Source organism: Coffea eugenioides, chromosome 8 (genome assembly GCF_003713205.1).
Source record: "Coffea eugenioides isolate CCC68of chromosome 8, Ceug_1.0, whole genome shotgun sequence".
Lineage (NCBI taxonomy): Eukaryota > Viridiplantae > Streptophyta > Magnoliopsida > Gentianales > Rubiaceae > Coffea > Coffea eugenioides.
In genome coordinates this window covers 47,471,810-47,493,561 of record NC_040042.1, presented here as the reverse complement: position 1 = coordinate 47,493,561, position 21,752 = coordinate 47,471,810, and the positions used below count along the sequence as shown (strand labels likewise).

General features: G+C 35.9%; 3 protein-coding genes across 7 annotated transcripts; all 3 read left to right on the top strand.

Moving 5' to 3' along the window:
- The first annotated feature begins 6,963 nt into the window (after positions 1-6,963).
- LOC113780925 lies at positions 6,964-7,701 on the top strand. The gene has a single exon (XM_027326710.1). It carries the CDS (start codon positions 6,964-6,966, stop codon positions 7,699-7,701), a length of 738 nt encoding a protein of 245 aa, XP_027182511.1.
- Positions 7,702-10,703: 3,002 nt separating this feature from the next.
- LOC113780924 lies at positions 10,704-12,527 on the top strand. Its single transcript, XM_027326709.1, has one exon. The coding sequence runs from the start codon at positions 10,704-10,706 to the stop codon at positions 12,525-12,527; it is 1,824 nt and encodes a 607-aa protein (XP_027182510.1).
- A 540-nt stretch (positions 12,528-13,067) lies between these two features.
- LOC113779309 (transmembrane protein 120 homolog) lies at positions 13,068-19,165 on the top strand. 5 transcript variants are annotated; one of them, XR_003469476.1, is made up of 7 exons: positions 13,068-13,311; positions 13,471-13,575; positions 13,656-13,735; positions 17,034-17,140; positions 17,291-17,377; positions 18,112-18,269; positions 18,748-19,165. XR_003469476.1 is itself a non-coding variant. In XM_027324862.1 (6 exons), the coding sequence occupies exons 3-6, from the start codon at positions 13,714-13,716 to the stop codon at positions 18,178-18,180; spliced, it is 285 nt and encodes a 94-aa protein (XP_027180663.1). In that variant the 5' UTR covers positions 13,068-13,311; positions 13,471-13,575; positions 13,681-13,713; the 3' UTR covers positions 18,181-18,495. The 5 variants fall into 5 exon arrangements, 3 of the variants coding, with proteins under 3 accessions (XP_027180663.1, XP_027180662.1, XP_027180664.1); XM_027324862.1 differs by lacking the exon at positions 18,748-19,165 and having other exon boundaries at positions 13,681-13,735; positions 18,112-18,495; XM_027324861.1 differs by lacking the exon at positions 18,748-19,165 and having other exon boundaries at positions 18,112-18,495.
- Positions 19,166-21,752: the final 2,587 nt, after the last annotated feature.

The following is a 21,752-nucleotide window of genomic DNA, read 5'->3' as shown; positions in this document are numbered from 1 at the left end:
TTAAATTTATTTTTGTAAACTAAGTAATCAATTTATACCATTCTTTGCACCCATCATTAATTTTAAATATTTATTTATAATACTCAATAATCCTAATTATCAATTTTTTTTCCATCTGTACTCTATGTCGCAAAATTACATACTATTTAATAATTAAACAATAAGAATATAAAAATTTGAACTAAATACTATAAAAAGTTAACATTAAAATTTAATCCAAAAATTTTGAACCTCTAGCATTTTTTTATGTCTAAATTTAAAATTTCATTTTAAAAAAATAAGAAAAAAAGCTAAAACTTGTCATAAATTGGTAATGCTGAAAAATGAGCAAGTTAACAAATTAAGAAAAAATAAAATGATAAGATGAAACCAACAAATAATAATAATAACGAAACAAAAGTAGTTAACATTATAACAAAACGAAAAATTTGAAAAAAAAAAAAGGGTGAGGAAAGAGATGAGGTCTAGGGGAAGACAATTTTAAATGGGTTAATTGGATTTAATGGGTTACCCAATAATACTCATTTATTATTAAATGAGTATTATTGGATAACTCATTTATGCCCATATGTAAAAATTTAAAATACTCATACCCATCTATTCATGGGCGGTTTAATCAACCTTCCAGGAATATATATGTATATATATATTAATTTACAAGGATGCGTTGCTCTTTTAATTTAACATCCTACTTTCTCTTTCTCTTTAATTCATTTCTCCTGCATTTACCATTTGATAAGTAAAACAACTTTACGAGTGCCAAAGCCAAAATACTTAAAAGCAATGTCATCAATTGTCTTCTTCGTTTTGGGCTCAATAAACAATAATGTAACTAGTAATTGAACCCTATTTCTTTTTTCTTAATAATTTTATACGAAAAAAAGAAAAAAATGGGGGGGGGATTTCTTTTTTCTTAATAATTTTATACGAAAAAAAGAAAAAAATGGGGGAGAGGGGTTCAATTACTACTTACATTATTGTTTATGACAATTGATGACACTGCTTTAAAGGATTTTGGTTTTGGCATGCTTAAGTTGTTTTGCTTATCAAGTAACCTATGTAAATACAGGAGAAATGAATTTAAAAAAAAGAGAAAGTAGGACGTTAAATTAAAAAAGCAATACATCCTTGTAATTTAATATATATATATATATATATATATCAAAACATCCTGCTAGATTGATTAAGCAAGGCAAGGTGTTAATTTATTTAAAAAAAATCTGCTGTTATCATATTTACTCAGCACAATAGCATTATATAATTTAAAAAAAATATTTTTGTCTATTGAATTAAGGGTGTGTTTGGTAAAACTAAAATTTGAAAATTGAAGTTTGAAATTTGAAATTTGAAATTTGAATCTATTGAATTGTCAAGTATTAACGATGCATTTGATAAAACTGAAATCTGAAAATTAAAATCTGAACTTTGAAATTTGAAATTTGAATCCATTAAACTATTGAATTGTTAAGTACTAAATTTGATACATTTGAGTATATATATTACATTCAGTGATAAGTGAATAACTTATCGCTTAATTTTGGAGGCAAATTTTGCCTAGAAAATTTTATATTATTTAATTAATTCAAATGTTCTATTTTTTGTTATCAAATCTATCTGAACATATTAAAATTTTAATTCATTAAATTTAAGTTTAGAAAATTCAGTGCTTAGGTCTTATGATAATGTATATTGAGATATATTTAGTATTTAAAATTTGTTTGATTAATTTTTTTACAAAAATTGAAAACCACCATACGCTGCCGTTGCCACCACCATTTCCCCCTTCCCTCCTCCTTTTTCTCTTTTCTTCTTCCTTCTCCTGCAACTACTTAATCATATAGAGTTACTCATTTACAGCATGCTTTCTATGGTTGCTGTTGAGACTTCTATCGAGCACCCTACTATGCATGAATTGTATTTTCTGCAACTAGTCGACTGAGAAGGTTTTATCAAACAGTTGGAGAATAATTCTTTTGTTTTTGGTGATTTAAAAAGTGCACGAGTGGATTTTATGTTAACTATGTCTGATAAGCATCATATATAGGCACATAATTCCATTTGTCATATTATTTCCCCTTATATCAGCCTCGATAAACCTCATAAATTGATAAGGAATCCTATCTGTTGCAGTATTTTTTTCTGATCAAATCCACTACTCTAGATTTCTTCTCTATCACAAACATTCAACTATGTCAAAACACATATAAGTGCTATCTTGAATTTCTGATTTCTATGTTTCATAACCCAACCACTCAAGTAGATGTTTGATTTCTTCTTGCTTCCATATCGTGGATCGTCTTTGGCTCTGATTTTGACTCAGGGAATCGTAAGAATAAAATACCAAAACTTTGGTTTTTCTAGGGACAAGTGGCAGAAAAACTTGATTGATGGTTAATTTTGCAACCTAATAGAATAGTAAGAATTCATGGTGCAAGGTCGCAATTTTTGTTTTTGTTAAACATTGAGCATGGATGACAATGTCATCAGTGGACAAAATATCTGTAAGTCCAGTTCTTGTATCATAATCCAATGAAATGTTTATATTCCTTGCAATTAAACAAACATTGAAATCCTTAATCAAGTAGGAAAGAAATTAATACAAATTAACACTAAAATGAGCAAACCACTTGGTGCCTTGAAAGGAAACTGCTGCCATGTACTTGTTTAAATAGTTATATTTTCTCTTTTTTCCTATCTGCATCATTAGGTTTGACTTTTCTACTAGTAACATGTTAAAAAGGACTTGATAACACCAAAACCCTGGTTTTATGATCGTTGCTGATTTCATAGACAGACCAGTTCTCTTATGCTATATCAAGAGTAATGGAGAACAAGGTGAGCAGTCTACTATACAAGTTGAGAGGGATCGTATACCTTTAGAACCGATTACAAGAGCTCGAATTAAGAAGTTTCGTGATCCACTTCAAGTGTTAGTTCGTATTATCCAAGATCAAGAGATTGTTCTAAGGGATATTGAAGACCTTGAGGGTAACACTTTATTATTTGTTCACCTAATTCAACTCATGAAAAGTTCAAATAGTTCAAGTGAAGCACGATTGGATTGATAAGCCTAGGTGGTTCGAATTGATGGTTCGATTTGTTTAGTGGTTAGATAGGTTAAGTTAGGCATCATTTGCCTATTAGTCGTTAGTAGTATTTAGTCTAACTAATTGATCAAGTTAAGACTAATGTGAGACCGATTAAGGCCTTGTTAGGAGTACGAGCAAGTGTCGTTAGTTGTTTCCAAGTATTGGTAGGACTTATGCGAGTTGTAAAAGCTATTTAAAAGCCTAACTCTTTTTACGTGTGATAATAAGAAAATTTCAAAAAAGTACGAGTGCCTAGGAGTGTACAAAATCAAAAAATTCTGATTTACCGACCGAATTCAAATCGGTCGAATTGAATTCGGAATTTCGAATTCGGTAATTCGGAGTGGAAATTGGAATATCCGATTTCGAATTAGACGAAATCGGGTCAAATTCGGTAATGAAAATTTTCAAATCGGAAATTCCGATTTCAATTTCAAATCCATTTTTCATATATATATATAATATTTATATATAATATATCATTTATATTATAATAATAATTTTTATATTTTTGAATTTGGTGATTCGGAATTCCTATTTTGATTTTAATTTCGTTTTCATATATATATATATATAATATTTTTTTATAAATATGTAATATAACATTTATATAATGATAATAATAATTTTTATATTCATGAATTCGGTGAAATTTGAATTTACTGAATTTCGAATTGAATTCGAAGCGAATTCGAATTCGGAGTTAGTGAATTCGAAATTGAAATCGGTCAAAAATTCTGATATCAAAATTCCAAAAAATTTTGATTTTAATATTCCGAATTACCGATTTCGATTCCGATTCACACCCCCTACGAGTGCCTCTTTTGGGTTTTACGAAAGCATTTTGAACAATTTAGAGAATTTCTTTTAGTGTTCACGACTTATCGATTGAAGAACACGTTCGATTGTGGCGTCTTCTACCATACCAAAGTTCTTTGACCATGTCATCAAGAGATTAAGGTCTTCCGCTCCAAACTTTGATACAAACTTCTAGAGTCTTGGATTTATGTGTTGCGGGTTGCGTGTAAGACAGAACGCAGTTCGTCTCAAAGAAGTTTCTCAATTTAATTACAGGAATGAATTCAGATACACCTCTGTTTTGCAGGAACATCAAATTATGCCAATCTCTGCTTCTTTATAGTTTTTAGTCTCTATTCACATTAGTTCAGAGGATCAGTTGCATGTACAATTTGTTGTAGGTGTGTTGGGTGGTTGGGCTTCTTGTTTATTTATTTTTCCACATATATGTTGGTGGAAAACGTATCATAAGAAGCTCAAGTCTGGTGAAAGTATTCTCCTGAGAGCTATAGCTGTAGGCTATGTACATATATACTCACGAAGAATAGGAAACGTAAGGGTATTCCATTTGGATTAGTTATTTTTCATAGTACTTTTGGAATATTTTACTGTAGTATTATATATGAAAAACTTTACTGTAGATTTTGTTGGTGATGTTTTTGGAGAAATTTTTGAAATATATTTTGGCGTACCTTTCAAAATTAAAATACTTTTAAAATACTTTTTAAAAATTAATACTACCATTCACAACCATCACTAACACCACCCCACCCCCACCCCCTCTCTCCTCCTTTCTCCTCCCCCTCTCTTTTCCTCATCCTCCTTCTTTCTCTGCCTTTTCCCTCTCCTTCCTTTCCTTATCTTCCCTCTGCCTCTCGGCTTTTCCTTTCACCCTCGATCTAGTCGCGGCTAGGTCATGACTAAAAAATTGCAACCTTCTAATCACGATTTGATCGTGACTAGATCGTGGCCTTTGGTCATGACCAGAGGCCTCGAGACCAGATCGAGAGGGGGGAGGGGAGAGCCAGGGGGTGGTGGAAAAGAGGAGGGGAGGAGGAAGAAAGAAGGAGAAAGGGGGAAAAGGAAGGGAGTGGTAGCGGAGGTGGGTGGCAGTGATGGTGGTAGTGGCGATAAGTGGAAAAAATTGTAACATTTATGTTTTTACTTTTTTGTGTATATTTGTAAATTATTTTTGATATATTATATGGTTGAGATTTTTTAAAATTATTTTTATTCGTTTATTATTGTAATATTATATTTAAAAATTTTATTTTTAAAAAATAGGCCAATCCAAATGGAGCTCCATGATTGAGTGATAAGAGATTAGACACAGTCTCTAGATTTTCTGCTTATGGAATCGGCTTTGACATTTGGTGGTAAACGGACTCATCAGCCCAAATGGCAAAACTGTAAGACTTGCCAGTTGGTGTTATGACTAGAAAATATGTTAGTAAGACTCATCAAAACTTACCTCTAATTAGGCTTGACAATCGGGCCTAATGAGTCGGGTTTTGATAAATTCAAACTCAACTCATTTAATTTGAAATATTTTCGGGATTCAGGCTATGAGTTTCGGGTTCATAAATGTGAAATTCATACTCAACTCACATAATATTCGGATTGTGAGCCTTAATCGGGTTTAACCCAAACTCACTTATTACTCCTTAATTTTCTTAGTATAATTACTGAAATTATTAAGTTGTAAAACTAATTTAACATTTACAAGATTATAATATTAAAACTAAATATGAACAACTAATAGTTCTTAAAAAGTATATAAACCAAAAATTTTTCAACAATATTTATATTTAATTCGTTCAAAATGCATAAAAAATAGTAATAAAACATGCGGTCATAAGCCAAAATATCTTTAAAAATTGAAACTTTTTTTATAATCTTGTGATTTAAATCCAAATATGCTTGATGATTTGTGTTTGTAGATCAAAAAGAAATCAACCAATATTATGCCAATACAAAAATTTACTCAACCAATAAAAAAAAGTTAGAAATTTAGTTATGCATTACTAATATTGGTTCTCAAGAAAACTCATGGAAGAGTCTTTAGATGTATTTTTGTACTTTGTAATTTATATATATATTTAGTATTTAGTAATAATATATTTGGATATATAATTATACATAATATCAAAATATAAATATTATATATATAGGTAATTAAAGGATTGGGCCTATATCGGATTTGAGCCTAATAAGACCCAAACTCGACTCATATTTAATGCGGACCTAATTTTTAGCCTCAAACTCAGATCGGCTCACTCAATAGTGGGGTTCATCGGACTTTTTGTCAGGTCGAACGAGCCGAGCTCGGGTTGGCCAAACTCCATTGACAGTCCTACCTCTAATGGGAGTGATCCCAGTCTTTCAGTATGCAATATATCTCCTCAAAACTGTAAGACTCATCAGCCCACGTTGGTGCTATGTACTAACTATGGACATATTTTCAATAGTTAGTTTTGGCTCGAGTGATCCCCGTCTTTCAGGGAGATGGAATCGAAAGAATCCTCTCACGTGTAGAGGCTTTTTCTCTCTATTGGGAAGGGAGCTTTTTTCTCCTTGGTGGGAACTTCAGCTTTTGAAAACTTCAAACAACCAATGAACACAATTCAAAAGTTTGAAATGGAGCTAACTTCCAGGTACCAAAATTGGCTGCATGTCGGGATCGCATAGCCAAGCATTCATTAAGTTGTAGGATCAGATATCATTAAGAAGGCACATTGAAGGAAGTTAGAAAAGAGGAGCGGACTGTTTGGTGAAAAAAAAAAGGGGATATATTTGAGAACAGGGAAGGAAAAAGTACCTCAACAAGCTCATTTTCCTATGCAGCTGGTCGAAAAACTTCTACAACTCTATTAAAGGGAGGACGTCTGGTGAAGGTAGCATAACTGTTCTTGCTCTTGTTTATTTGTTGTCTTTGTACCCTTGGCTCTGCTAGTCAGCTTAGTGTGTTCTTCTGGAGAAAACGCTACCTTTACCTTTACCGCTATAGAGCTAGGTGATTAGTGTGCGTCTGGTGGCAAGTGTTAGGAGTGCCCTCAGTTTTTCTACTAGGGTCAGGATGGAGGAGGAGTTGGTGGAAGTGTTACAGAAATTCGCCCTCTCAGAGAAGGAAGTTGGGAGTACTCCCCTTGATTTGGGGGACTTAGATGAAGGAATTTTAGAGTGTCAGGGTAGTATTATAGGTAAGATAAGGGGGGAGAAGATTGCTAATTTCACAGGAGTTAAAAATTTTGCTACTGTGGCTTGGAGCTATCCTAAAGGCCTTAGAGTAGCTGAGTTAGGACCTAATGTGTTTCAATTTACTATCCCGGATGCTAAGGAAAGTGAACGAATCCTTGAAGGAGGTCCCTGGATTATAGACAACCAGATTTTAGTGCTTAGGAATTGGGTGGTGGGGATAGAAGAGGATGAAGATGCTTTTAGTGTAGCTCCTATTTGGGTGCAAGTGTGGAACCTACCCATACACTGTCTGTCTAAGGCAGTAGGAAAGAAAGTGGGAACTGTCTTTCACGAGGTTAAGGAGGTGTTAATTCCTCAATCAGGGGGCAAGGAAGGGAAACATATGAAACTTCTTGTTCTGATAGATATTACACAGCCTTTGTTGAGAGGAACAACGATCCAGATGAATGGGGTGAATAAATGGCTGTCATTTAAATATGAAAGATGTCCTGACTTCTGCTATAGCTGTGGAGTCATTGGGCACAGTGAAAAGAATTGTAAGTTCCCTGTGATAGTGAAGAAGGGGCAATATCAGAATCAGTATGGTCCTTGGATGAGGGTGTTTGGTGGAAGATGATCCCCTCAGAAGGATAATAGTCAAAAGATTTGGATGCCACATAAACAGGTGTGGAAGGTAAGAAATGGGGAAATGATTAGATTAGAGGATCTGGAGAAACAGGAGAAAGGGGTAGGCCTGAATGAGAATATGGATTTGAGTAGGACAAAGGAAGTTAGGGGGAGAGAGATCCAGAGTCATGAGGGGGAGAAGGGTGGCCTCCCTCCTGCAGATAAATAGAAGGTTGGTAGGATAATACCAAATTGGAGTTCTGAGCAGGTCATGGAGAAGGTGATAGGAAGGAAGGATGGTATAAAGGTTAGTACAGGACAGGAAGAAGTAAGAATATTGGAGGATAGGAATGATGAAGCTACTGATATGGTAAACACTGAGAAGGAGGAGTATGGAAGGATAGGAGAAGGTAAAGAAGGAGAACAAGAAATATCCAGGTTAGGTGGGGAGTTAGTGAATATGGAAACAGATGAAAAACACCAATAAAGAAAACCAAGGAAGCTGTAAGATAGAGGGGAAGAGGTTCAGAAGAATGCACTCTGGCCCAAGGGAGCTTAGAACCCCTCTAAGGGAGCTTAATGGGACAAAAAGGAAGTTTCAACTGTGAGATGAAGAAATGGCAGACGTAGAGAGCCAGGATCACATAGATAAAAAGTATAGGGGAGATCAGACTGGAGGGATAAGCAAGGAGATGTTTGGAGGGGAAGGGATCAGCCCGCACTGGTCCCCAAAGGACCAATGAGAGCTATGGTGTGGAATTGCCAAGGTGCAGGGAGCCCCTTGACAATTCCCCACCTGAAGGAGGTTAAAAGCCTCCTCTCCCTGAACATGATCTTCTTGAGTGAGACTAAGAACAAAGCTAAGTATATGGAGAAGGTGAAAAGGATCCTGAACTATGATAACTGTTATGTGATAGAAGCAATGAATAGGTCTGGAGGCATGAGTCTGATGTGGAACGAGGAAACTAAGGTTAAGGAGATTAAACATTCTGCCTTTACTATTGAGGTGCTGATAGAGGATAAAGAAGTGAAGAAGGATTGGTGGCTGATAGGGATCTACGGCAGTTGTGATAACCAGCAGAGAAAAGGACAGTGGGAAGTCATCAGTAGGAGGAAAGTTTTGTGGGGGGAACACTGGCTTATTATGGGGGACTTTAATGACTTATGCTCAAACGAGGAGAAGTGAGGAGGTAGAATTAGGGAGGAGTGGAGTTTTTATGACTTCAGAAACTTCATTCAGGAGAACCAGCTAGTTGATATTGGGTTTGAAGGTAACCCCTGGACATGGAGTAATCAGTGGCAAAATGGAGAGATTAGACAAAGGCTGGATAGGGGTTTAAGTAGTGGAGGGTGGAGCAATTTGTTTGAGCACTCCAAGTGCACTCACTTAGAAAGCTTAGCTTCTGACCATAGCATGCTGATTCTGGACACTATCCCAGGGGTTAGGAGGAAAAAAAGAAGTTATTTTTTGACAAAAGATGGGTCCAGAGAGAAGGTATAGGAGAGGTGATTAAGAAGGCCTGGGAAGGGGATGTTAGAGGGTTCAGAATGTTTAGAGTTATGAATAAGATTAAGAGGTGTAGAGTTGCTTTGTTGAAGTGGAGAAATGGTTTTATTGATAACACTAGAAAGAGGATTTCTACTTTGAAGCAGCAACTTATTAAGGAGAAAAGTTCAGAGGCTGAAGGTAGGAAGGGGAGAGTAGCTGTTGTGAAAAATCAGCTAGTGGGAGCCTATAGGGAAGAGGAACTACACTGGAGTCAGAAAGCTAGGATCAACTGGCTTCAAGAAGGAGATAAGAACACTAAATACTTCCATGCAGTGGTGAAGGGGAGAAGGAAAAGGAATAAGATAGGGAATTTGCAGAAAGAGGATGGGTCTTGGACTACGGATGAAAAGAAGGTTGCAGAAGAGATTGCTAGTTATTATAAGCAGCTTTTTAAGTCGACTAGGACTGATGACCTAGAGGAGATTCTGGATGGCATTCCATGCACTATTACTAGCCGGATTAATGATAATCTTACTAGACCTGTAGAGGAAAATGAGATAAAGGTAGCTGTTTTCTCCATGAATCCCAATAAGGCACCAGGGCCTGATGGGATGACACCTCTCTTTTTCCAAAAATTTTGGTCTATCATTAAGGAGGAGGTTGTGAAAGCAATCAGATCCTTCTTTCACTCAGATCACATTCTCAGATCCCTGAACCACACTATTATATCTCTTATTCCTAAGGTAGAATTGCCCACTGATCTGAAGCATTACAGGCCTATTAGCCTCTGTAATGTACTATACAAAGTTATCTCTAAGATCCTAGCCAATAGGTTGAAACCTGTCCTGGAACATTGTATCAGCAAAAAACAGTCAGCCTTCATCCCAAACAGACAGATCTTAGATAACATAATCATTTCCCATGAATGCCTTCATTTCCTTAAAAACAAGAGACAAGGCAAGGATGGCTACACTGCTATTAAATTGGACATGTCTAAAGCCTATGATAGAGTTGAGTGGAGTTATCTGAAAGCTGTTATGGAAAGGATGGGGTTCAATCAAGTCTAGGTAGCATGGATAATGGAATGTATTAGTTCAGTCTCTTACTCCTTCAATGTCAATGGAGAGACTAAGGAGTATGTGATCCCTTCAAGAGGTATAAGGCAAGGTGACCCACTGTCACCTTACCTGTTCCTACTTTGCTCTGAAGGTCTCTCAAATCTGTTAAGGAAAGCAGCACGACAGGGCAAGCTAAGTGGATTAAAAATAAGCAAACAAGGACCAGCTATTACTCATTTATTTTTTGCTAATGATACTCTAATATTCTGTAAAGCTGCGGGGGAAGAAGCAAGGACATTGAAAGCAATTTTGAATCAGTATGAGAAAGGATCTGGTCAAGTTATTAACTTGAAAAAATCATCTATCTATTTTAGCAAGAACACTAAGGCTGAAGACAAGAAGGAAACCTGTGAGCCTCTAGAAGGGGTTAGGACAGTGAGCCAAGGTAAATATTAGGGCCTTCCTATGGTGATCACAAGGACAAAAGGTCAGATATTTGGCTACATTAAAGACAGCATAAAGGCCAGGCTCAACAGCTGGAAGAACAAGCTTCTAAGTGCAGCAGGAAAAGAGGTGATGCTAAAAACAGTGACAATGGCTATGCCAATTTATGCAATGTCTTGTTTCAAGTTACCAGCTACACTTTGCAAGGAAATCACAGGACTGATTGCCAAATACTGGTGGGGTGAAGCAGAAGGGAGAAACAAAATACACTGGTGCTCCTGGGATAAGATGATGAAGGCAAAAATGGATGGAGGTTTGGGGTTCAGGAATTTAATATGCTTCAACAAGACGCTACTGGGAAAGCAGATTTGGAGGATGCTCAGATTTCCAAATCTGCTGGTTAGTAAAATTCTAAAAGCTAAGTACTTTCCTAAGGATTCCATTTTGAACTGTAAAATCCCCAAAAACTCTTCCTGGTTTTGGCAAAGTATAATGTCAGCTAGGGAGGTAGTTAAGGGGGGTGTACTGAAGAGAGTCGAATCAGGAAAGAGTATTAGAATCTGGAAAGACCAATGGATCCCAAACAATCTGAATGGAAGACCAACTACAATGGGGCCAGATAGGGGGGAGGAGCAGAAAGTGGAGGAACTAATCTCACACTTCAGATGGAATAGGAATGAAGTCTACAGGAGGTTCAACAGGGAGGATGCGGATAATATTTTGAAAATTCCAATCAGTTTGTCAAGCTCAGGGGACAAGCACTTTTGGATACATAGCAGACATGGGGAATATTCAGTTAAATCTTGCTACCAGACTTTACTCAAGGAAGAGAAGAGGAAAGAAAGTGATGCGAGAGGAGAGTCTGGTTCAAGCTATGATGATTCCAACACACAAATTTGGAAAACTCTTTGGGAGCTGAACATTAAGCATAAGATCAAGCTATTCATTTGGAGATGTATTACGAATACATTGACAGCTAGGGAATCAATATTCAGGCGAACAAGGCAAGGATCGCCATTTTGCTCAAGATGTGGGGATGGCATAGAAACAGTAGAACATATTCTTTTCCACTGTCAACAGGCTCAGAAGGTTTGGAAGCTTGCACCAGTACAATGGGATGGCTTACAGAACCAAACAGGATGCTTCAAGCAATGGTGGACAGAATTAGTCCAAGCCAGAAGTAGGAACGGAGGAAGGCAGCATATTGCATTAACAGCTAATATACTTTGGCAACTATGGAAGGACAGAAATGAAATGGAATTTGAAGGGAAAGAGAGAGATGGATGGAAAATTGTACATAAAGCTAGTACAGAATGGATGGAGTATGAGGAAGCCGGGAAAGGGAAAAAAGAGAGGAGTACATCAGAAACAGAGGAAGCAAGAGAAAGAGCAAGGGAGGAAGGAAGAGAGGAGGAAGACCTGATGGAACTTCAAATTGCTACCAAGAAATCAGCTGAGGGCAAGAAACTGGGAATTGGTGTTGTAGCCAGGCAGACTGGAGGGAGAATCAGAGCTGAATGGAAATTAGTTGAAAGAAGTTCGGAAAAGGATATTCAAGATGAAGCCGAAGCAGTAAGACTGGCAATGTTGAAAGCAAGACAATTGAGCTGGCAGAGAATCAAAATCATCAATGCTAACAAACAGCTTATCGCTTTACTTAAATCTGGGAAAGGAGACAATCCAAATACTGCTACATTGGTTGAAGACATACAAGCTTTAGCTAATCTGTTTCAAATGTGCTCTTTTGAAGAAAGGACTAGTAGTAATATGACTCTATGTAATCACATTAGTCTTTATGCTTTAAGCATATTTAGGGATGATGAGAGATTTTTTGGCTCTCCTTAAGTGTCTTGGTACACTTAGTACAGTTGATTGGGCCTTTGCTCAGATATTGTAAAGTTGGTTTTTTATGAAATGACATTTATCGTTTCCGTAAAAAAAAAAAGATCCCCGTCTTTCGTACCTGTGCTTGCACTTTTAAATTTTTGATTCTATCTCTTCATCTATCATTTCACATAATAGCCCTTCTTTTTATGCAATAAAGTTAAATTACAAGTGACAAGTGTACAATAATCTGAACCACTCATTGTATTCTCTCCAGCTCATACTGTTTGATTCTGCAATTCCATTGTCCAGTGTGGTGTATTAAAGAATCCAAGATTCCCCAAAGCTAGTGAACAGTTGCTGGAGCCACTTGTGAATTCAGATTTGTTTGGATTGCTTCATATTTCCTCAATTTTATTTGCTTACATCATCTTTACAATTTTCAATACACCATTTTATCTTCCCAATATCTTTTTATCTCACATACATCACATCACAAAAAGTGCTACAGTAAAAATATCTCAAATAATCCCAAATAACTTACAATCCAAACAGTTAGCAACAACAGTTGTCAATTTACCTTGGGTGCTTTTGTCTATCAGTCGGGGCATAGGTTTTTTTCTTATGTTTGGAATATTAGGCGAATAGGCAAAGTTTGAGATTTGCAATTGAGACCTGCTGTGAGAAGACGACTATAAAATAGCATGCTACTCAAGCAGATTGTGAGCTTCAACTCAAACCATGAGTTCTAGACCCTATTTGAGTTTGGTTACTCTACTCTACCTCTTGACTAGAACCAGAATAGGTGTGATACTACTTGCAATGTTATAGCTGTTATTTAGGCTTCCCCATATATACTTTTCAGATCTGTTGTAGGAAATAAGCACTTGCTGCAAATTTTTTGAAGTTATCGTTTCACCTAGCTGACTAATCTTGTCTAACAATTCCATCTCTAATTGAGCAGGACAAGGCTGCACTTCTTTTCCTCCTCTTTCCGTTAAGATTGCTTATTCTAAGATGATGGATATGGGATGGATGCTTGCCAGCATTTCCAGTTCAGCTCTAACAGGTATCTGCTGGCGTTGCATTTCATTCTGCATAGAGTTTTCAAGTTATGTGTTAATGTAATTTCATCATACGTTCCTCTAGTCCTGGATGCTGTTCTTATAAACAGGATTGGCTCTACGAGAGAATATCTTAAGGAAAAATGGAAGTGATATTCGTCAATGGTAAGTACTTTCCATTATTTTTCTTTTCCCTTTTCTCTCATTTCTAACTTTTGCACTATAAGATTGAATCTTACTTATTTTACGTGGAAGAAATTTTCTCATGGCTTTCACGCTTGAATGATCAAAATCTTGTTACTTCTACTGGAATCACTAGATCAAAGGTTGATTTATGGCTACAATTTGCCAATGAGCTATTTGATTGAAAGATCATATGCAAGTTTTTGCAACATACAGCTAGCCTGATAGGAAATAGAAGATTCAGAATACTTTTATGTGAGTTATCTTCCATTGCTAAGAGAAGAGAACTGCTTCTAGTTTGATTTTTGTTGAAAATTTACTTTCTTAACGTAACATGATTGAGATGGTTTAATAAAGAGATGGTTTAATGGTTCAGAGAATAACTTTGGAAATTCATAAATTTTGTGATCTTTGCTGTTGATTTATATGGAAGAATAGGTGCTAGGTTGGATCTTAAAACTTTAAAAGCACCCTTAGTGACATACTAACCATCTTATGTCCTCTTTACCGTTGCTGAATTCTGATTATGAAGGAAGGTAGAACTCATTAGCTTGGTGAAGTAAAACTTTTATGACCTAAACTTTGTGTATGTGAGCTACATGTTAGATGTTATTGCCATCCGCCATGTTCCCTTGTGTGTATGTGTGTGTTTTTTGTGCATGTCCTTGCATACGTTTGGGCATGTGCATGTCTATTTGTCAATTTAAGAAACATATCATACTCTGATTTCAGCAACTTGTCAACTTAAGAAACATATTTTACTTTCCTTTCAGCAACTAGTAATTTCTTGCACTGTTATTATCAAATCTTGATGCCTAGAATGGAGTTGGTTATGTATGACTATACTGTTGTCATGTCATTATCTTGACTCATTTAAGTAGTTTGACCTTGATCACAGTATATGTTAATGAAATATATATTTTCCTTTGGCTTTTGAAAATATCATCTTCTGCAACTGATTTTGAGTGGTACTAAATCTTCTTTCTTCCTTAGGAGACTTCTTCTTTTCTGAGATTTATGTCTCTCGTCTTATGGTAGCTGAAGTAAATCATGCTTTGGCCTACATCATCTTGACAAGTACAACATAAAAAAAGGACACTCTGTGGATCCTTCCCTCTGCTCTCATATCCTAGCTCTGCTGTTGGAGCTAGGACTACAACTGCTAATCAGAAACCGAATTTTTGCTTTTCAGAAACTGGTATTAATTTACAAACATTTCCAAAGTTTGTAATTGGACAACAAACAGCAAACCTACTTCTACCTTTAGCAATTGTGAACATGTTATATTGAAGAAATCATAGTAAGATTCAAACCATACTGAGAACAATAAATAACTACATTATTAAGCAACAATGAAATCTTGAACTTATAGCATCATAATAATGGAGCGGAAACAAATAGAGGCATTTCAAAAGGTTATTCTTTTCTGGAGTTGATTCTTTCTTGAACTTCATTTTGATTGCATCATGATTATTTGAAAATTTATAGCAGATAAACCTGTTTTCATGATTTTAAGTATACTTTAAAAGGTGGATGTAACATCATTACACAGCCATGGTTATAGCTCTTGTAAGTCTGGGAGATAAAATGGCACCCAAGCTGCAGTAAGAAGCAAGTATAGTTCATTTTTATGATATTTGCTTTTCCAAATAAGTCTCAATTGTTCAGTTCCTTTATATTTTTTCATTGTCCTAATGGAAGGGCAATTAATTAACTTTGAATCTTGAGATTGTTGGCATTGACTTTGAACTTTGAAATGTCCATATTTTCCCTGTTTCTGAAGCTATTGAATATATCGATGAGCTCGCCAACACTGGCTGTTTGGGTCACACAGAAACTATCTTTCTGTCACAACAGAGTCTTCCATGTCTAGCGAGAGGAGAACTTAGAGTAGATAGGTTAGGTTTTCCATTGATCCGTAAATGAAAATCTTAAGCTTTTTGCTACGAATTTATCATGCATTGCGGAGGTAAGATTTATGTCCCCTCCTTGTATTATTTTATTTTATTAATAAAATAACAGGTCGGCATCCCACATGTTCGAAGTTTGCCAATAAAAAAAAGAATATATCAGGTATTATATGGAAGTATTCCTTTTAATAATCTTCAAGCAAGCTAGAGGTCCTCTTTTGAGCCAGAAGCATTTAACAAAGGTTTAAATTTTAAAAACTGTCATGTTTTTGTATAGTTTTGTTAACAGTTACTTATAAAAAAGTGATACAAAAAATGCACTTTAGAATATTGTAAGATTGTTTTAACCTAAAAGTTTTGAAAAATAAAGGTGCTTAGAAGAGCAGAGATGGGTGCACTTCTCAGAAACTACTTCAGTATTTTTGCCAAACTATGATAAGCCAAATGTAAAGGTAAAAAGCACAAGAAAATACTTAAAAATGGCTCAAAGTTTTAGGAAGTAAAAACATTAAAATGCGTTTTGATATTGCACAGGAATACCATGAAAAGGTGTTGAAGGATGGTTGAATAATAGGGAGACATGCCTACTAACAAAAGGGGGAGAACTTGACAGAAAAGAAGGAAATAATCCAGATTTTTTTTAGTCTCTTTAGCAATTCACTTCTATTTAAAGTGACTATCAGTTTATCTTAATTTCCTTCTTAAGGAAAATGTGCTTCACGTTGGGAAGGGGCCTAACTGGCTGAATCTCCAATTGAAGCAGAAAAGAAGGAAGAATGAATCAAACTTTAAGTCAATCTTCATCTGAAGCTCCAATAGCCTAAACCGTTCAAATCCAGCAGACTGGATATGGAACATTAAGCTCAAGCTCAAGATAAATAAATTCGCTTATGCTTAAATTAGCTTTTACAAGGAAATACACTATGCTAGCCTTTCACTGACAGCAACTGTTAAAAGTTTAGTTGAAAGAGTTATATAGAAATCATATTTTGAAGATTCTACAAGGTTCTGTCATTAAGAGGGATGTGCAGCTCTATGCCTACAAAGTAAAATATTATATCCATGTACTCGTAAATTAGGAGAGAGGGTATGGTTGTCTCATTGACATAAGCTTCATATGAGTCAATTAGCAAGATAGGTTGAGCTGAAACAGAGAAAGCCAAGCTGCATATATTAAGAACTCAATGTCCATACGGCACATTGTCCAAACATAAGGAGGTGCAAACAGAAATGTCTCTAGGATTATAGTTATCCATTTTGAATGCACACATGCCTTCTGATTGTCTTGTGTGTTCCCGCTGCTTTGAAAAAAATGAATAAGAGGGAATGGGGAGAAACAAAAGCAATGATGTAATATTTATCTTTTGCAGAGAGGGGTGCTACTTTTTTACAGTGGGCTATTATGCAAGGAGTTGCAATGATCTTGCAGAACAGATACCAACGGCAAAGACTCTATACTCGCATTGCTTTGGGAAAGGTGTCATTTCCTATCCAACCTTTCCTAATAGCTCTTCCATGCATGCTATTTCTCAACATCATTTTCCCCCTCTACCCTTGAAAGAGGAAAACTCATTTCTTCTATGTTCTCATATATCTTGGCATTTGATGTGCTTTTCAATTTTACCAGGCTAAAAGAATAGATGTTGTCTGGGGAGAAACAGCTGGTGTGGATGGACAGTTATGGCCTTTGTACCCAATACTTTTTGCTACGAAGGTGAATCAGGACCGACTCGACAAAGCAAATATGAACAAAGCTTCGTACTTAAAAGTAGAATTTAAATGTTGTTCTGTTTTGTACAATGACATTCCTATTTTGGTTCACATTATCCAAAAAACAAACTGGACCATTTTATATGCTAAGCAAATAACATAATTTTTTGCTGTTATCATTCATTCTAAAACAAAAGATACTAAAATATAGATGATGTGCCATGCATCTAACCGTGATAGTGTATATACTGTCAGTGTATATAAGATTAACTCATAAACTTGTACCGATATTGGACTTGAGATTCCATGGACCTTATTCTTGTTCTCTCTCTCTCTCCCTCTCTCTCTTGGTGTTATGGTGTCCCGTATGTTTGAGGAGTGTCACTTCTAAAAACTGCTATGCTTGGAGTTGTACCCACCTTGATATCTGTCATTGTTGTTTCTAGTTTCCATGGATTAGTTGCTGTAACTGTACCTGCATTGTTACACGTCTTTCTATTCAAGGAAACTTCTTTTGGCAGGTAGTATTTTGGTTCTCATTGAGATTTTTTTTTTTGGTTCTCATTGTTACAAAACTTTTTTTTTTTTGGGGTTCTCATTGAGATTTTAGTCTTCTTATCTATTGCATATCTCCACCTTGATATCTGTCATTGTTGTTTCTAGTTTCCATGGATTAGTTGCTGTAACTGTACCTGCATTGTTACACGTCTTTCTATTCAAGGAGACTTATTTTGGCAGGTAGTATTTTGCCGGATCCTTTGGTTCTCATGGCGATTTGCAATTTCACAAACACCATCCACACTTTGATGGCAAAGTCACAGTTCAAAGCAACAATGAAAAGAAGTACAAGCCCGTGTTAGATCAGTGCATCCTGATAGCAAAGGAGAATGTCCTAGGTACATTGAAGTTCTATTCAAGACCTGCTTTTCAAAGTGATCTTGTTTCTTAGAGACCATCAATTTCTTAGCTCTGGCCCAAAATTCTCAATTCCGTTTAATGACTTCATTTTAGAGGCCCAAAATTCAGGTTTAATGACTTCCATTTGTGTCTATGCCTATTTATGGTTTTTACAGTTGTAATTGTAGTGTATTGTGACAATGTAAGCCTGAATGTTCTTGTTTCCTTGATGATGTCAAACTCGGTTTCAAGCCTGACCATAGAATAGGGATGGCAATGGGGTTGGGTTGGAAGGGGGCAGGTCAACGGGGCAGAGGAATATGTGGGGTGGAGGGAATCTTTATCCACCTCCCGCTTCCCCCGGAACGCATTACATGGATATCTATACATCTTCACTGTACACTCGGATTAACGTGATTATTAGTTATTTACGTTGTTTCCCTAACTATTATACGGTAACGCATAAACTGGTTGCAGGTTCTCGTATCTGTGTTAGTTATGACAGAAGGGGTGGATTACTATCCTTTAGTTTGGGTCCAAAAAGTATTCAACTCTCCGCTGATCTGTCGTCTTCCTTTGTCAGAAGTAACGTCTCCGTCCTCCTCCTTGGTGTGAGCCATTCTGTCGGCCATATTTTCCTGATTGTCCTTATTGAGCGGGATGGGCGCCATCCCTTGTGAATCGTTGACAAGCTTCTCGACATCCTTCATTGATAGACTTCTGTGGACGTGGTTTGTAATAATATGGCAATGCAGAAAAAAGTTGATAGAGCTGCCTCCACTGGAAAAGATTTCGAGTATTTGGAGGAAGAAAAGAGTTTCTTTTCTGGTGGAGTTTATCATAGTATGGATCCTGGATTATTTTCCACTCAACGTATCATATAAAGAAAGTTTTCTTTGCGATCATTGTGATGATTTTTTTTTTTTTTGGATACTTTTACTAACACTCCAAAAGAAACAACGGTGCTAATTCTCCGCGGGCTAAAGCAAAAGTATCACTAAAGTAACACTCCAAAAGAACCAATGGTGCTAATTCTCCGCGGGCTAAAGTAAAAGTATCACTAAAGTAACACAATATTAGCTCGCGGAGAATTAGCACCATTGGTTCTTTTGGAGTGTAGCTATTATGCGGCGGACAAGCAGAATATTTGGGAACAAACTTTTATGCGCTGACGCTATTCAATCGTTTTTTTTTTTTTTTTTTTTCCATTTTAAGGGGCTGGGGAATGTCCTACTTTGTCAGTGTAGTGGTGACGGTAACGAATGTACCTAAAAGTTCATGAGATTCGTCCCGTCCAGTGAATTTAGTCCAATCCCAGGAAAATTTTGATGAGAGCCTAAACAGGGGCTAATAGCAGTGGTGAAGGCTATACTGCGATGGCTTAAAGAACGAATATAACATTGGGAATTTTTTTTTCCCGACAATGAAGTAATACATTTTTTTTTCCTTTTCTTGGAAAGTAAGAATAGAAGAACTTCTCAAGTTGAGAAATGTTTAGGATAAATTAGTTCAAATACATGCTGTATTTATTTTGATGATCTATTTATGTAAAGTTTCGAATTCACATCTCCTGTCCTCAACTAATCAACAAAGTGTTATAGAAAAGGGAACACCAATTTGTTGGTGGAATGATCTATTTTTACTTTAGGGATTAATTCCACTTTACACCCTTTAATTATATCTGAATTTTTACTTTGGTCCTTAAACTTTAAAATAGGACACTTTAATTCCTAAAGGATAAAATATGTCCCGCTTTAATCCTTAAGATTATAATATCTATGTGACTTTAATCCTTAAAATATAAAATATTTCCTACTTTAATCCCTAAAATATAAAATTATGATAAAATTTGTTCGCCAATAATTTTACTTGGGTAAGATAAATTTTATACTTTAGAAACTAAATTATCCCATGTTAAAATTTAGGGACCAAAGTGAAAATCTATATATAGTTGAAAGGAGCAACATAAAATTAACAACCGTTCTTTAAGAAAATGATGAAAGCACTGCACGACTTTGTCTTTATCGTCATTCTCCATAAGTGCTGCAAAGAAGCAACCGCGAAGTCCGCTCAGACATGGCAATGGTAAAGAGCGAGCATTATTATTCCTCTTCCCTGTCGTGACCTAATCGTATAATTGCAATGGGGGTTCCAGTGCAGCAATATAAAATAAAACATCATACGGATGAGGGTCGGTATAGGACTTGGTTTCGGTTCTAAAACCAAAAACGTGATGATGCGTGGTCTTTAAAAATGGAATATATAATTAGGGAGACATGCTGTCGTAGTGGATGCACCAGTCTGATCTTCAAAGCAACGCCCTTACGACCAAGGATAAGGAAGAGTTGTTGCTTGTGGAACGTGCGAGATTAAAATTGCAGTTGATCTTTCATCCTTAAATTCATCCCTCCTGTTTATCTCAAGGCCAGTGCAGATCATGTTGATTAAACTCTCCAATTTAGCTCTGCTTATTACTCCAACTTATTATTCCCAAGATACAGTAATAACCTAGCCACATTTATTGCCATCCTCATTAATCTGCACAGCTAAGATAAGATACTGAATTTTTCTTATCAAGTTATGAGATAGATTTATAGATAAAATAGGTTATCTTTCTTTTACTATTACTCGTCGCTCTCAAAGCATAAGTTGCAATAGCATTAGCAGCCTACTAGTCTTTTTATCTCAAGGTCCACACACATATAGGTGATAAAAGTTAAAAAAAAAAAAAGTCAACAATGTAGGAATTATTAGCTATTCAAATTATATTTAAATTAGAATTGTACGTTACAAAAATTATTATAACTGAAAGTCTTAATTTCATATAATAATCATTTAGTCAAAGAATATCATTCGCACTCCAATAAATCCAAACAAAAGTTATAAAATTGTTCTCCTTGTAACATGCATATTTTTATTAAAATACTATGCCAACGGTCAAGGTAAACTCGACGCTATGCTGTTATGGCGTGCTTGCCACTGCTAAATGCTGAAAATCCCTTTTTAGTTAACCTATCGGAAGAGTCAGAATCACAAGCAATGCTTGTGCGAAACTCCGAATTTGCAGCTACATGCTTCTCAGGGCCGATACCAATATTAATTAGCTAATACGGCAAGCCCTCCAATACACAGAACATCAAGTTCTTCAGCAACAGCAGTGAAATAAATTCTGCGACTTTGTTGTTTGAAACATAATCTGCGCAAGATGCTTTATGGTACCTTATTTACGTATTTTTTCCTTCATAAATATACCTGTATACACTTCGATCTCAACTCCTTGCCTGATAAAGATCAGCTGTTGACTCCTTGCCATCAAGACCGAAATTTTTTGGACTCCAATTACTGACAATTTGATTTAGTTACTTGAAATTGAATATCATTCAAAGTCAATAACCCAAATCTAGCTAAATGTGAAAGAAGTGTCTTTTGTTGATGAATAAAAACTGGCAAGTGAAAAAAGTGACAGAAAGAAAAATGCTACA

What these genes read in the sequence shown, in the direction of transcription:
- LOC113779309 (XM_027324862.1), top strand. Translation starts at nt 13,714, where the DNA reads ATGGAAGTGATATTCGTCAATG. An exon ending in GGAAGTGATATTCGTCAATG is followed by an intron (nt 13,736 to 17,033) that starts GTAAGTACTTTC and finishes TATCTTTTGCAG; the next exon opens with AGAGGGGTGCTACTTTTTTA. An exon ending in CAATACTTTTTGCTACGAAG is followed by an intron (nt 17,378 to 18,111) that starts GTGAATCAGGAC and finishes TTATTTTGGCAG; the next exon opens with GTAGTATTTTGCCGGATCCT.
- LOC113780924 (XM_027326709.1), top strand. Translation starts at nt 10,704, where the DNA reads ATGGTGATCACAAGGACAAAAGGTCAGATATTTGGCTACATTAAAGAC.
- LOC113780925 (XM_027326710.1), top strand. Translation starts at nt 6,964, where the DNA reads ATGGAGGAGGAGTTGGTGGAAGTGTTACAGAAATTCGCCCTCTCAGAG.